The following is a 13,409-nucleotide window of genomic DNA, read 5'->3' as shown; positions in this document are numbered from 1 at the left end:
TTGGTATGCACTTGCTGGCTGCATACTAGTAGTCCTCGGCTTGTGGAGCTGTAAGGTTGGCTTTCGTAGGGATGTGTCATGAAGGTGCAGGAACAACCTGCACTTTCTATTACTCTTCTATTTTTCAACTCTGTTTTCTAAAATCCTCTGTCCTCTGCCCAAAGTTACGGTGATCAAACACTTACCATCACCTTGTCATCATCTTTTCCTCCGTTCTTCCTTTTCCGTTGAACCCCTCTCTTCCTACCTGTTTATAGATACCATCCCTCAATTCTTCTCAAAAGTAAGATACATTGCTGCTTCTATTATCCAATTTTTTAGAAGACTCCTGCACAATCCTGCTGTGCTCTGAACTCAAGAAAACTGTATCAAAATATACCAGGATGTGATTAGTAATAAAAATTCAGGTTGTTCAGGCCCAGAATCCTTTTAATATATATCAGGGCTCAAAAGATGATATGTCTGTATTGTTGATGATGTATCAACTGCTGCTGGGTTGCAGGCAGAAGTGGTTCCCAAGTGTTTGGGGGCTGCAGGAATGAGCATTTCCATGCAGTCGTTGCGTAAGATCAAGACTTGCCCCTGTGGTTCAGCTGAGTGACCACACAGGTGATTGCTGCCAATTTAAATAGTAGGAATGAGACCCCAGGGCCAGTCCTGATTTGGCACAGCCTGAAACCTGAAATTGGTGGTTGTGTATGAGGTTGTGAAGGAGTGCGTCCGAAGGAGGGAGGCATGCAACTGGGCTATTGTGTGCTGGGGATGCTGAGGAGAAGATGCTGTGCCACAGCAGTTTTGTGGAAGGCGTGAAGGAAAACTGCTATAGGCATTCATTAGCTAACAGGAAGTTGTTACCCATGATAGTTTGGTGCCTAGAGTGACAGTGACTGTGTTGTGGCTTATAACTTGCCCAGGGTAAGCCTGGGATCCTCTGGCCTGCCAGCATCCTTAACTTGGAAAAAAAAATGGTGCAGGGAAAATGGCTCCTTCCCCCTTCATTTGGTGGAGGTTGGTTGACTGGCTTCTTTTTCCATGTTGCTGCTTTCTGTAAGGGAAGAATTGCTACAATTATTTAGGTTGATCTCACATTCATTAAAATCAAAGAGGTTTTTGTCACTAACATCAGTGTAGCCAGGTAACTGCATTATCACCTGCTCTGCGGACTCTGCTAACAGCTCCCTCTGTAACAGGAGACAAACTCTTATTTTTTCAAAGAGAAGATTGTTACGTATCACCTACTGTTAGTGTGGAACCTGACCAATTCGTCCTTTGCTGACAGGTTTATGAACTGCTTATAACCATCTATCAAATCAATTGAATTGCTTAATTCTTGTATGTCTAGTGCTTCTTGTCCAGAGCAACGGTCAATAATAATGCACATAAGAGATAATTTTCAGCAGTATTAGATGTGAACACGTACATAAAAGAAACATCTCTTAATGCAAAGATCTTGGGATAAGTTAGACAGCAGCAGCGTTGACACAAGCGTGAAGATGAATGTAGAGGAATGGATTAGTTCCAATTACCTCTAATGAAGTTCAGAATATTTTGGTATGTTTCTTTCCAGAGTAATTTTTTTATTACAGAGTTAATTTTTTCTGCCTCTCCCTCTGCTCTTGAAAAGAAGAAATGTTAATATCTCTTTATGTTGTTGTACAGACCACTTTCTGATTCTGAACAGATCAACTTTTTAAAGAAAACGAGACTATATATTCAGCAGCAGAAGTACAATGAAGCGGTAAGTCTGGTTTTGCTATATGCCTTCTAGAAACTTTTTACAGGAACTTTTATTATATATATAAATATTTAGATTTGTTTAACTTGAAACTGGGAAATACAACCTTTTTCCTTCCTTACGATGCACATCTCATTAACACAAATAAAATCCCATTGTAAGTCTCCAAAATTTTGCATTTTGACATCAGTTCTAATGAATAATACTGACGTGCTGTATTTTTTCTCGTACTTCTTAAACTGTTACTATTCCATAGTATACTAACACACAGTATATGTTTTTATTTTCCACTGTAGAAAAGGGTATATTGAGAGAGAAACTGAGGAATGTAGTTCATGTTCACACTTCTTAGGCTGCTAGTTGCATGGAAAAAAGTATGTCTTGCTCTATCATAGATCCTGCTTTGTTTTTTTCTTTTACATGAACCAGCTGTTCTTGTTTTTAATTTCACATTTCAGTTTGTCAGAGACTGGGACCCATATGTGGAATTGTTCGTGCTTCCCAGTTCTGGTATTACTTTCCTAAGCATTTGCTGCCACTCACTGTGCAACAGGGTACTCGATGGGTGCAGTTCACCAGTGCTTGTATTCTGACATTCACAGAAATAATTTGTAGAGCTAAATGATAAAAAGAAGTCTTTCATTTTAACAGGTTTAGTTTGGTCACTGATTTTATGTTTAAAAAGTACATGAAAAACTGGAATATGTAAGATTACATTTAACCTGCCAGATGCATGGAAGAATAATTTCATTATGTGTTAGGGTTCAGCTCTTCCTTTTTCCCAGTACGTTTCTCAGGGTAATAAATTACTATTTTATGCACAGGACAGCTAAATCTATTTTATACCTTATACCTTTTTATTTACCTCATTATAAATTGGAAATAACTCAGTTTAAATCAATGGATCTATTTTGCTGTGGGAGAAGGCTTTCTTTTTGGTTTTCTAATACTACTACTTGGCTGTCACACATTTACTTATAGGAGATATTTTATACATTTCAGCAGCAGAACCTGTGAGTTTGTGGTATTGGTAATATAAATTTTACCCGTTGTTCGCTTGAGTGCCCCATGTGTTCAGGTTCACTCTTGATCACTAACACATCGGGCTTGTGCCTGTGCCCTGGTTATCCTCAGCTTCCTATATTGCAATGCAGAAAGGTTGGTGCATTACCAGCTGCTGGGGTATAGATGATTCTTTGCCTCCTCAGCTCTGCAGCTCTTTGCATTGCAAATGTGCGTTCATAATTGTACCCTCAGGAATGACGTGATTTTGGGCGAGTTTGCCCATTGGCAGACTTGTGATCTCTTCAGTAGTTGACATATCTTTTTCTATTGATTGTTGCTATTAAGTCCCAACTGGATACCTGGACATATAAAGAAGCATTGTCACGTATGCTCAACTTATTATACTCTTCCTTACAGATCTTTTAATCACCAGAGAATCCTCAGGGACCACAAATTACACAGCTGAGCTGATCTTTGGGTAAATCACAGGGGTCAGCACACCTCTGTGTAAGGAATGATATGGTGGGAAAACCCACTGTCTTTATCATGGTGTCTCCCCAGTGAAGGTACTGAGTAAGGGGACGTGTGATTAGGCTCGGTACAACCCTTCTTGTGTCCAAATGATTTGCATCCCGAGAGCCCCAGGCAGCTGCTTTGTGAATGAAACTGGGGGTCCCATTCAGTCTGAATTCACCTCTGGTGCTTAGGCAAAGCGCTGGGGTTATCAGGTGTTACTGAAGTGGAGGACATCAAACCGCAGGAAGCGGGTGTTTCAGGCTGTGGAGAGTGACCATGGGAATGCTCATGGGAAAAACAAGTGGCGTGCTTGGTAGTAGGTGGTGGTCGAGGAGTACTATCTGTGTAGCTTTCACCATCTGACCGCTGTCATGGCCGGAAGGATGGCGAAGGAGCCAAATAATGGTTGACTTCATGTCCAGCAGGAGTCCAAAGCAGTGTGTATTCCAGCAGTTGGTGCTGGCCAAAACATAATACCTCAGCGCAGAGAGGACGCACATGCCAAGAGAGGCGGAGCTGCTTGAGCTCCACTTGCTGTCAGTTAAGTTGATTTCTGGAATGGAGCTTACACTATTCTAAACTGTTGCTTATATGTTTTGTCCACCTCTAGGTATCTCTCTGCAAAACCCTGATTAACCTTGCTTTGGAAGGCTTATCTTATTACCATACTTACGATAGATTATTCCTGGGTCTAAGTATTGCAGTGGGTTTTGTGGGCTGGACGACTTACGTGATTTTGGTCATTATCAAGACCCATACCAATTTGACCAAGACTGTCCAGGCTAATAACAAGGTAGGTCGGAAACATGCAATTATTTTTTACTATCAGTTTTCAGCATTATATGTATGCTTAGTCGCTCTGTGTGGGACAAATTGCACACCTTCCACTTCTTTTAACTACATGTGGAAACTGGCAAGCTATGGAGTTTTCTAGCTACTGTAATCCTGTGTAGCATTACTACTTGGTCCATTTATTAGGATCAGTATTCCTAAGCTGTATAAGTCTGAGCATGCAATATTGTGCTTTCTCAGTTGCTTCCTTCCTACAGCTGTGCATTTTACTAGATACTAATGCAAGTGTAAGCAAACATAGTGATTTAAAACTATTAGAGGGACTGTCTTTAACCAGAAGTCAATTTTCAGCATTAATTGTGGTAAAGTCAACACTCTGTTGTAATACTTGTTTAGAAGAATACCGACTTCAGGCTTCCATTTTGATTTTTGTTCTTTATTGTAAGGCCAAAAAGAAATTGGCATGTAAATTATTTTATTCCTGTCCTCTTTGGCAATGTGAAATCAGTTTTCAGAAGCTGTGCAGTCCAATCATGGCATTTTTAAAATATATAATCTGTTTTAATAGAAAGGTGAACTGTGGTTTCACAGATCAGCTTGCCGTCTTGCTCTTTGTGATTTGCAAGGGTGCAGCAGAAGACACCAAAGATGAAGGAAGTTCACTTTGACAAGTTTATTATGGTTTGATTTTTCACAAAGTACGAAATCCGAGGAAGTTCATTTACTTTCAGTTATTCATCAGGAAAAGAGATACCTCAAAATGGTAAACAGGCAAAAAGCTAGCATTTCACTGAAGGATTAAAACCTTGGGGGGGGGAATCACCTAAACTTCAAGAATTTGTTTCTGAATAAAAGAAATTGTTTCATTTAGTAATGTAAATGAGAATGAGCACTTACTTAGCATCTTTACTGCCTTCAGTATATTACTCTGAGAAAATCCCTATCATGCTATCTTGAGGTTTTTACTACTGGCTGAAATGAGATAATCTTGGCCTTTAATGAAAATGATCAAACAAAATTGAAATGGAAAAATATTCATAAGTGCTGTACTGCATGATTTACATTTTCTTTCATCAAATAACTAAGAAGAAATAATCCAAGATGCATGTTATGTTAGATATGTACACAATAATTACAATAAATAGACTGGATATTGGGCATATTAATAACTATATTAACCAAAAACTTCACGTTTTTAGTTGACATCAGATTTTCATTTGGTATATTTTATTTTACTTGTTGAAGACAACTTTTATGCTAGTGACACTGGCAGAAAAAAAATTAGGTTTCTTAGTTCTTTGTCTATAGAATTTTTCTTTCCTCAGTTTTAGTAAAAGGCCTTTTTCTGTAGTGTCTTTTTAGTGTTCCTGTTACTTAGGGAATCACAGTGTGAGGCTAATGCTTCATAGCTGAAAGTTATTTGGTTTATAGCTAACATTGGAGCTACTTAAAGAATTTTTCGGAGAAACTAATCTACCATTCACTAATAGTCTTCTGCAAAGCACACCCTTATAAAACCTGAAAGGAGCCTTTGAATAATGAAACTGCATATCCTGTATATATCATCTTTAAAAGTTTTTGGCTTCTTACAATGCATATGAAAAACCTTTTTTTCTTTTAGAGTAGTCTGTTGTTTTACTTTTGCAAGAAGCCTGTTTAATCTATTTTTAAACATCCACAGAAAATGCAAATCTGGTTTCCATTTTCAATGCATGACCAACTAGATAGGACTTTATAATATTTATGTCTCTATATGGAATAAAATGTTGATTGCATGTGTTTACTCATTCAGTGATAAATTATATTGTATGCATATCATATCTATACATATTCATTCTGTCTATATGTCAACAAATGTAAACTTTAATAAAACAGAATTGCATCAGGTCAGCTTTCTGTATGACATATTTTTTCTTACTTTAATGGTATATCTTAACAGAAATTCTGTTTTTAAAATCATTTAGAACTTGCATTTGCTGTCAGTTTAGATCAAGGCAGTTGTATGTCAGTTAGAGGATGGGGCGGGTATGACCCAGAAAAAATGTTAACTTGCCTATGTGAACTGCTAATTGAATGTCTTTTCTTCTAAGCATATTTAACATAGTCGCATATCTGTCTACACAAGTCATTCAAAGAAACTGCATTCATGTGGAAGAAAACAGTGTCTTCAGTCATTACCTACACAATACACTAAAGACTGCTCAGTCACTAAAGGTTCCTTTGCTATGTCAAGTTGTAATATGTAAAGATAAAATTGTTTATTTATAGCTTGTACATAATCTTCCCTTACCAGTAATTCTACTGATAACTAAATGTCCCTAAATAAGGAAGAGTAGTTCAATGACCAGGTAAAAGGCAGATGCAGAGTGATTGTTTAAATGTTCCTCTTTGCACAAACAAGAGATTGCTGCTTCCTGATGATTAAGGACTAGCCTACCTGTCTGAGATTACCCAGTTTTTAAATTTCCTTTCTGTCTTTGATGTTCCTCCTTACAGCGCTCTCAGTCCGAGAACGTGTGTCTTTGAGTACATGGTAGGGAGAATGTTTTAATCTCGTGTGATTCCCCCCCCCTCCCCCCCCACCCTTCCCCAGAAAAGCCCAAAGCTGGCATTGTAGGTCAGGTCAGGGTTAAATATAATAACAGTTCTAGCTATGCTACGAATCTTTTAGTGCCATGCAACTCTAGTCCTCTGTTGTATTTTGAAATTGTAGGTTCTCTGAGTAAGGCTGTCTCTCCTGTGGAAGGTAGGTCGCAAGCCTCCTTCAGTAGCTGTCCCTAGATCCTGAAGAGTTGAATTTTTTCCAGTAGGAGTTAATGTTTCATATTTTACTCTAATTAGTTATCTTACAAATGTCTCAAGCGGGAGGAGGAAACATGCGCTAATGGATTTTTCATTAAACATTTTGACCGTAATGCTATGAACTTGAACTCAAAAGGTTATGCTCCAAGTCTGTTTTTAGAATCAAAATTTAAGAGAGTTCTTCTTTCCAAGACCCTTAGCATGTCTGACTTCCACTGGATTTCAAGTATCCATTGAACATAAATAACATTGCATACATTGGGCTTCAAGATTGTACAAGTGTGCTTGCCTGTGCAGATTTTACTGCAGGACCTTATGTAGAGACATATTTAGAATTAGATCTTCAAATGCTACTGTTGTTTTTTTTTCATCTGGCTGGAAGCGGTGTACAGAGTTGTGTACATAGACACAGCGCAGCTTGAGCGGCTGTGTTAAAATAACATTTGCTTTACTGTATAACTAACAAATGGAAAATAGTGTGTAGATTAAAACATTTTACTGCTGTTTCAGGAAGCCATTTATTTTTCAGGAATCTACTGTTCTCTTCTATGGTTTTGCCTGTGTTGGAATGATAATAGCTTTCTTCCTGTTGATTCAAACATGTCCTTGGACATACTACATATACTGTCTCTTGCCAGTACCAGTATGGTATGCAGTTGTGAGAGAGTAAGTAAAGAATACATTTCACAAATAATGTTTTATAAAAACAGGTCTGTGCTTCCTTTTTGTTGATAATTAAATTTTTCCCATAAGTTTGGGAGAAAAAGTGAGATATAATTTTATTAAACTTTCTGAAATGCTTCCTGAGACATTCCAGAGGACTGTGGTTTATATTTCACTTGACATATAGTTTCCAAACTGACTGATACAGCTGCCAATTCTAGAAGATATCTCTTCTATTAGCAAAAGTAAATCAATGTCTTTGCAGGATGAACTGGTTTTAGTACTCTTGTAACTGTAGCAAAGGGGTGCTAAAATCCTGGGCAAATACTTGTAGTAGCTGTTATAAATGGGGCAGGTTGTTCCTTTTCCTCAGTAATTTTGAAATAGTCTCATCCTGCAAAGTGTCAAGTATGCTGAACTCCAGCTGCTTTTGGAGAACATGTGCTGGTCATGTTGAGGATTGTGTTCTGATATTGAAACAAACTTGTCTTGTTTGGGTCTCCTTTTACTCCAAATCCAAAAATACTTGTTAACTTCTGATTTCTGTTACTTACCTAATCTACTGGCAATTCTGTAGATACCAACTTCGTATTATTCAGAGAAAATGAGACCAACTGCAGTTAGATAATGAGCTACCCCATAAAACACTGGAAAAGCTAACTGGGGATTTTTTTCTCTCTAAAGCTTCTGAATGTGTTTCATCAGTTATGACAGACATTAAGCACAGCATAACCAAAAATGTTCATAAACTCAGAGTCTATTTGGATAAAGAATTATCAGAAGCTTGTCCAAATACTGGTGAAGATGTGCCAGAAATGGAAGGGAAAAAGCTGGAGGGTTTTATTGTAGATTTTATATCAAGTAAAACCGGGCAGAAGGAGCTTAGGCCATCACCCACTCTGTTTCTAAACAGCCAGCAGGATCAGCAATACCTGAAACATTTCTTGTGCTCTGACCCCCTCCTCACCCTTCAAAGGCAAAATACTGTGTTATTTCTGTTTTTTGAAAATAATTATTATCTTGTTCCATCATTTTGAACAGAATTCCAGTTATTCAAGACCTTGCCACGAATCTCTTGTCACTTCACCTCGGTCAGTCTATAGGATTTCTTTTGGTTTGTACACTGGGAATTGAAATACTAGTAAGTATTTTATTCATATGTATCAACAGGGTATCTCATTGCTAGCATTCTACATCTTTGAGAAATTGTAAGTTTTATTGATGTGCTTATTTTTCAGTCTTCTGTTGGATTTTAATTTTTTTTTATTAGGTCTTCAGCTTTTTCTACCGCTCTACACTTACTGTTGGTCTTCTCGTCTTTGCTGGCTGGCCAGTAATCACACAGCTGTGTGTTCAAGCAAAGGTATTGTATTGCTTTGCTTAAAAAGAACGTTTTAAGTGGCTAACAGCTAATTGCATCTTAGGATGTTGGGACTGGTCTCTTTGGAATGCTGCTTTAGATTCTTGTTCAGTTATGCTCTTATTCTGATCTCTGTCATAAGCAGCATGTAGCAAGGCAGGGAAGTTTAATATGATCTGGATAGATATACAGGATAAGTAGTAAGACTGCTTAAGAATTTTGGGGTAGCTATGAGTTAGCTATCAGTTTTCTGTTGTTAATGATAACTAAAAAGTTCTTGACTGAAAATCATATGAAATGCACATCACTTAGCAAATTGTCACAGTGACAAAAGTGTTGACATGCATGATTGGTGAAAGCGATATACCATTTAAGTAATATGATCATTTCTTGAAAAAAAAATTTAAGATAACTGGAAAACGCTTGTCAATTCCATTATTGTCTGCAATCAGCTGGCACATACTGTTCCTCGGAGGCGGCTTTCTGTAGTGTTTTTCCCAGGAAAAAACTCCACTTTTGTAGATATGAGTGTGAAGTGGCACAACCTTTAACGTAAGAGACATTTGTTCCATTAGTTTATTCAAACGTCTCTTATTTCACAGGATACCTAAAACCTAAAGTTCTAGAGTAACTTTAATATTTCAATTTTTAAAAATTGGAGTCAAATTGCGAAGTCTTGCTCTGCAAGAACTGTCAAGATGAAGGCTTGTATTTATTTACAATTTTTTTTATTGTATTTGAGTAATAAAGTAACTTGTCTTAAAGCTGGGTATACACAGAAGATGTTTTGTTGCACTGAAAAATTCCTTTCAGAAATTTGAATCTGACTTGAGCTTGAAAACTTTTAAGTGATGTAGCTCTTGATGTCTTTATTTAAAGTAAAATACCTGGGATGGTTATTTTTTCTTCCTAGCAAAGAATTTAGAGAACTACTTAGATGATTATGGTTGTTAAATCAAATGGCATTCAGATTCAAAGACTGGAAAATGTTACCATATTGCTAGAGAATAGGTGATTAGTTAGCTGCTGCAAACTTCTGATGAGATTAGTTTTACTCCTTTCTTCCATAAGGTTACTCATCAGCTTTATGGCAACTGCAATGTGTGTGAAGGCCACACTTTGAGAAAGTGCTTTAAAGTATAAGCTTAGCTTTAATTCTCATTGTCTTTGATAGGATTTTGACAGCTGTATAAATAAGACTCTTTTCTGTATTAAATTGAAGTGCTGTAATACCAATGACCCTGTGCCCTTTTTTCAGTTAATTTTAGTCTTGATAGATGCAGGGGGGTTTTGCCTGTGGGAGATGCTAGTAGCTGTTAGTAGTTTGCTGAAGTATACTTTTTTCTGATTAGACAATTGTCTGTCCCCATGACCTCCAAAAAATCCCATTTGTTTTTCTTCTTTTAGGCAAGAACATTGATCTGGACTCTTCTGTGTGTGGTCCTGGCAATATTTCCTTTAATGCCTGTTGTAGGAAGAGAACCAAACATTCCTATGGTGTAAGAACCACATCTTGTTCTTTAAACTTTTTATTTCCGTCTTTGATATTCAAAATTTAGGCTGCCTTTTGATATATGTGAGGAATTGTATTATTGAAAGCTGGCTGAGACAGGTATTGAAATTCAGAATTTAAATAACATGATTATAGAGACCTCAGCTATGCACTATTGTGAATGAGAATAGACTTTTAATTCTTTTGCCACATCCATTTGCTCTTTGCATTCTTCCCTTTCTTGTCAAGGGAAACATTTCTTGCAATACAAAAATTTGCAAATTTTACATGAAAATGAAGGTCATCATTAAAGGAGGAGCTTCACTGCTTAAGAATTTGGGGGTAGCTATGAGTTAGCTATCAGTTTTCTGTTGTTAATGATAACTAAAAAGTTCTTGACTAAAAATCATATGAAATGCACATCAGTTAGCAAATTGTCACAGTGACAAAAGTGTTGACATGCATGATTGGTGAAAGCGATACCATTTAAGTAATATGATCATTTCTTGAAAAAAAAATTTAAGATAACTGGAAAACATGGTAAATAGCACTGACATGTGAATAAGAACATTTATTCAAAAGCAATTTACTTTATCTGAATTCTTCCATCTAATTTTGAATAATCTGTCTTCAAATAGTGCTCTGTACCTAATGAGATATTCAGGGAAATAGAACAAATAGTATAGGCAGAGCTCTCTTCTTCCTTGGTATCTCCTTTGTCTCTTCTTTTTTCCACTTCTGCCTCTCTGTTCTGCATTTTCCTTTCTGGTGTTGCTTGTCTGATTTTCTATAGTTGTTGATTTGCATCTTTTTTCTAGTGCATCTTTGTTGTCTGTCCCTCTCCTCTTGTGAGCTACACTTTCATCATACAAGCATTCTCTCCTATCTGGATGCAATCCAGGTGGTTGGCCTGAAAGCATTAGGCTTGTGGTATCATTGTAGTTGCTGCAGAGAGAGACTTGAATTGACCTTGACTGCAACAGCTCCTTCTGCTGTCTGGCAGAAGATACTGTGCCCCATCAGACCCAGGGTGCCTGATCCTCAGTAATACATGGGATTTGAGCAGTAATATATGATTGCAGATAGAATTATGAGCCCAGATATTTCCAAAATTATTGACATTCTGGCTCAGTATTTTTCACTGTGATTTAAATTTATTTATTGCAAACTCTTCTTAGTCTTGATGGTTGGGCACGTTAGAAATATTCAGGACTGATTTGCTTTGGCTGTATTACAATCTCTCAGCTGTATATACACGTGTATGTATTCTACTGGGCCAAACTGAGGGGTTTTTATTCTTTAGAACATTTGAGCACAGCTTAGAAATCAAAATGGAACTGAATTACTTTCAGATCTTCCTCCCTGATGCTTCTTTACATTCACCTTACCAAGGCTCTACATCTTCCTATTTATTCTTCTAATAAAACGTTGTACCTCTGAAACAGTTTGCGCCTCTCTGAATCTTGTCAAGGGAGTTTTGAAGCTGAAAATGCTTGAAGCAACAATTAAAAATATATGTGCATGTAACACTTCAGGATATTGAAGATAAGGAGATGCTGGGAGAGAAGATACAGGAGGGAGAAATTAGAGTACCGGTGAGAAATAGGTGCATTTATTAAATCTGTTCTTGAGCAGTGGCACTGTATGTCAGGTCAGGGCTTCTTCAGTACATAAACAAAACTCACATGGTATGAACAGGGACCTCCTGACTCAACTCAGTCGTAAAAAGGAAACATACAGGAGTTGAAAGCAGGGTCAGATGACCCAGGAGGAACATGGAGATGCTGTCTGAATATGCAGGATAGGTTAGGAAAGCCAAAACTCTCCTAGAGTTGAATCTGGTGTGGGACGTAAAATACTACAAGACAGTGTACAGCAGCAAAAGGAAGACTAGGGAAAATGTGGCCCTGCTGCTGACTGGGATGGGGACCTGGTGATGAAGGACATGGGAATGGGAAAGGCTGGGGCCTTCTTTTGCCTCCATCTTTACTGGTAAGACTGGCCATCACAAACCCCAGCCTTCAGAGTGCTGAGACCTGTGGGGAGGTCTGGAGCAAGGAAGACATAACCTTAGTGGAAGAGGATCAGGTTAGGGTTAAACAAATTGGACATGCATTAGTCTGTGGACCCTGATAGGACACACCCAAGAGAGCTCCAGGAGCTGGTGAATCACTGTGATAATCTTTGAAGAGCTGTGGCAATGTCTGGTGGGAGAGGTTCCTGAGGACTGGAAGAAAGCAGATGTTGTCACTGCTATCTTCGGGAAGGGCAAGACAGAGGATCCAGACACCTACAGGCCAGTCAGCCTCACCTCAATCCCTGAAAAGGTACTTGAGCAACAAATCCTGGAAGCAAACCATTTATTATAAACATATGAAGGACAAGGAGATTGGCAGTAGTCAGCATGAATTTATGAAGGGGAGATTATGTTTGACCAAGCTGGTAGCCTTCTAAGATGAGAAGACGGGCTTGGTGAGCCAGGGGAGAGCAGTGAATGTTTTGTTTTGACTTTGCAAGGATTTTGATACTGTCTCTCATAATATCCTCATACAGAAATTGATGAGGTACAGGCTAGATCAGTGGACAGTGGAATGGACTGGAAACAGGATTAACTGTCAAGTTCAAAGGATTGTAATCCAGGGCACGAAGTCCAGCTGGACACCAGTCACTAGTGTACAGCAGGGTTTGGTACTGGGGCCAATACTGTTTTAACATCTTCATTACTGACCTAGATGATGGGATAGAATGGGCCCTCAAGTTTGTAGGTGATAGAAGACTGGGAGAAGTGGTTGATTCATGTCGTGGTTTAAGTGCAGCCAGTAACTAAGGACCGTGCAGCCACTCAGTCATTCCCCCACCACCCAGTGGGGGAGAGAATCGGAGGGGGGGGAGGTAAAACTCGTAGGTTGAGGTAAGAACAGTTTAATAGAACAGAAAGGAAGAAACTAATAATAGCAACAATGATAAAATGACAGTAATAATAAAAGGATTGGAATATACAAAACAAGTGATGCATAATGCAATTGCTCACCACCCACTGGCTA

At 38.2% G+C, this 13,409-nt stretch overlaps 1 protein-coding gene across 2 annotated transcripts in view; it reads left to right on the top strand.

Annotated features, from left to right (window-relative positions):
- The window catches only part of PIGN (phosphatidylinositol glycan anchor biosynthesis class N), a 111,414-nt gene that overhangs the window by 61,225 nt on the left and 36,780 nt on the right, over positions 1-13,409 (top strand). For both annotated transcript variants that reach the window (XM_069808942.1, XM_069808943.1), the window contains exons 13-18: positions 1,660-1,738; positions 3,867-4,049; positions 7,380-7,516; positions 8,555-8,654; positions 8,784-8,876; positions 10,281-10,372. In XM_069808942.1, the coding sequence (XP_069665043.1) occupies positions 1,660-1,738; positions 3,867-4,049; positions 7,380-7,516; positions 8,555-8,654; positions 8,784-8,876; positions 10,281-10,372 (684 nt within the window). The remainder of the gene's footprint in view (positions 1-1,659; positions 1,739-3,866; positions 4,050-7,379; positions 7,517-8,554; positions 8,655-8,783; positions 8,877-10,280; positions 10,373-13,409) is intronic.

The sequence above is a fragment of the Haliaeetus albicilla genome, chromosome 21, assembly GCF_947461875.1.
Source record: "Haliaeetus albicilla chromosome 21, bHalAlb1.1, whole genome shotgun sequence".
Taxonomy (NCBI): Eukaryota; Metazoa; Chordata; class Aves; order Accipitriformes; family Accipitridae; genus Haliaeetus; species Haliaeetus albicilla.
This window is presented reverse-complemented; position numbering and strand designations above follow the sequence as displayed.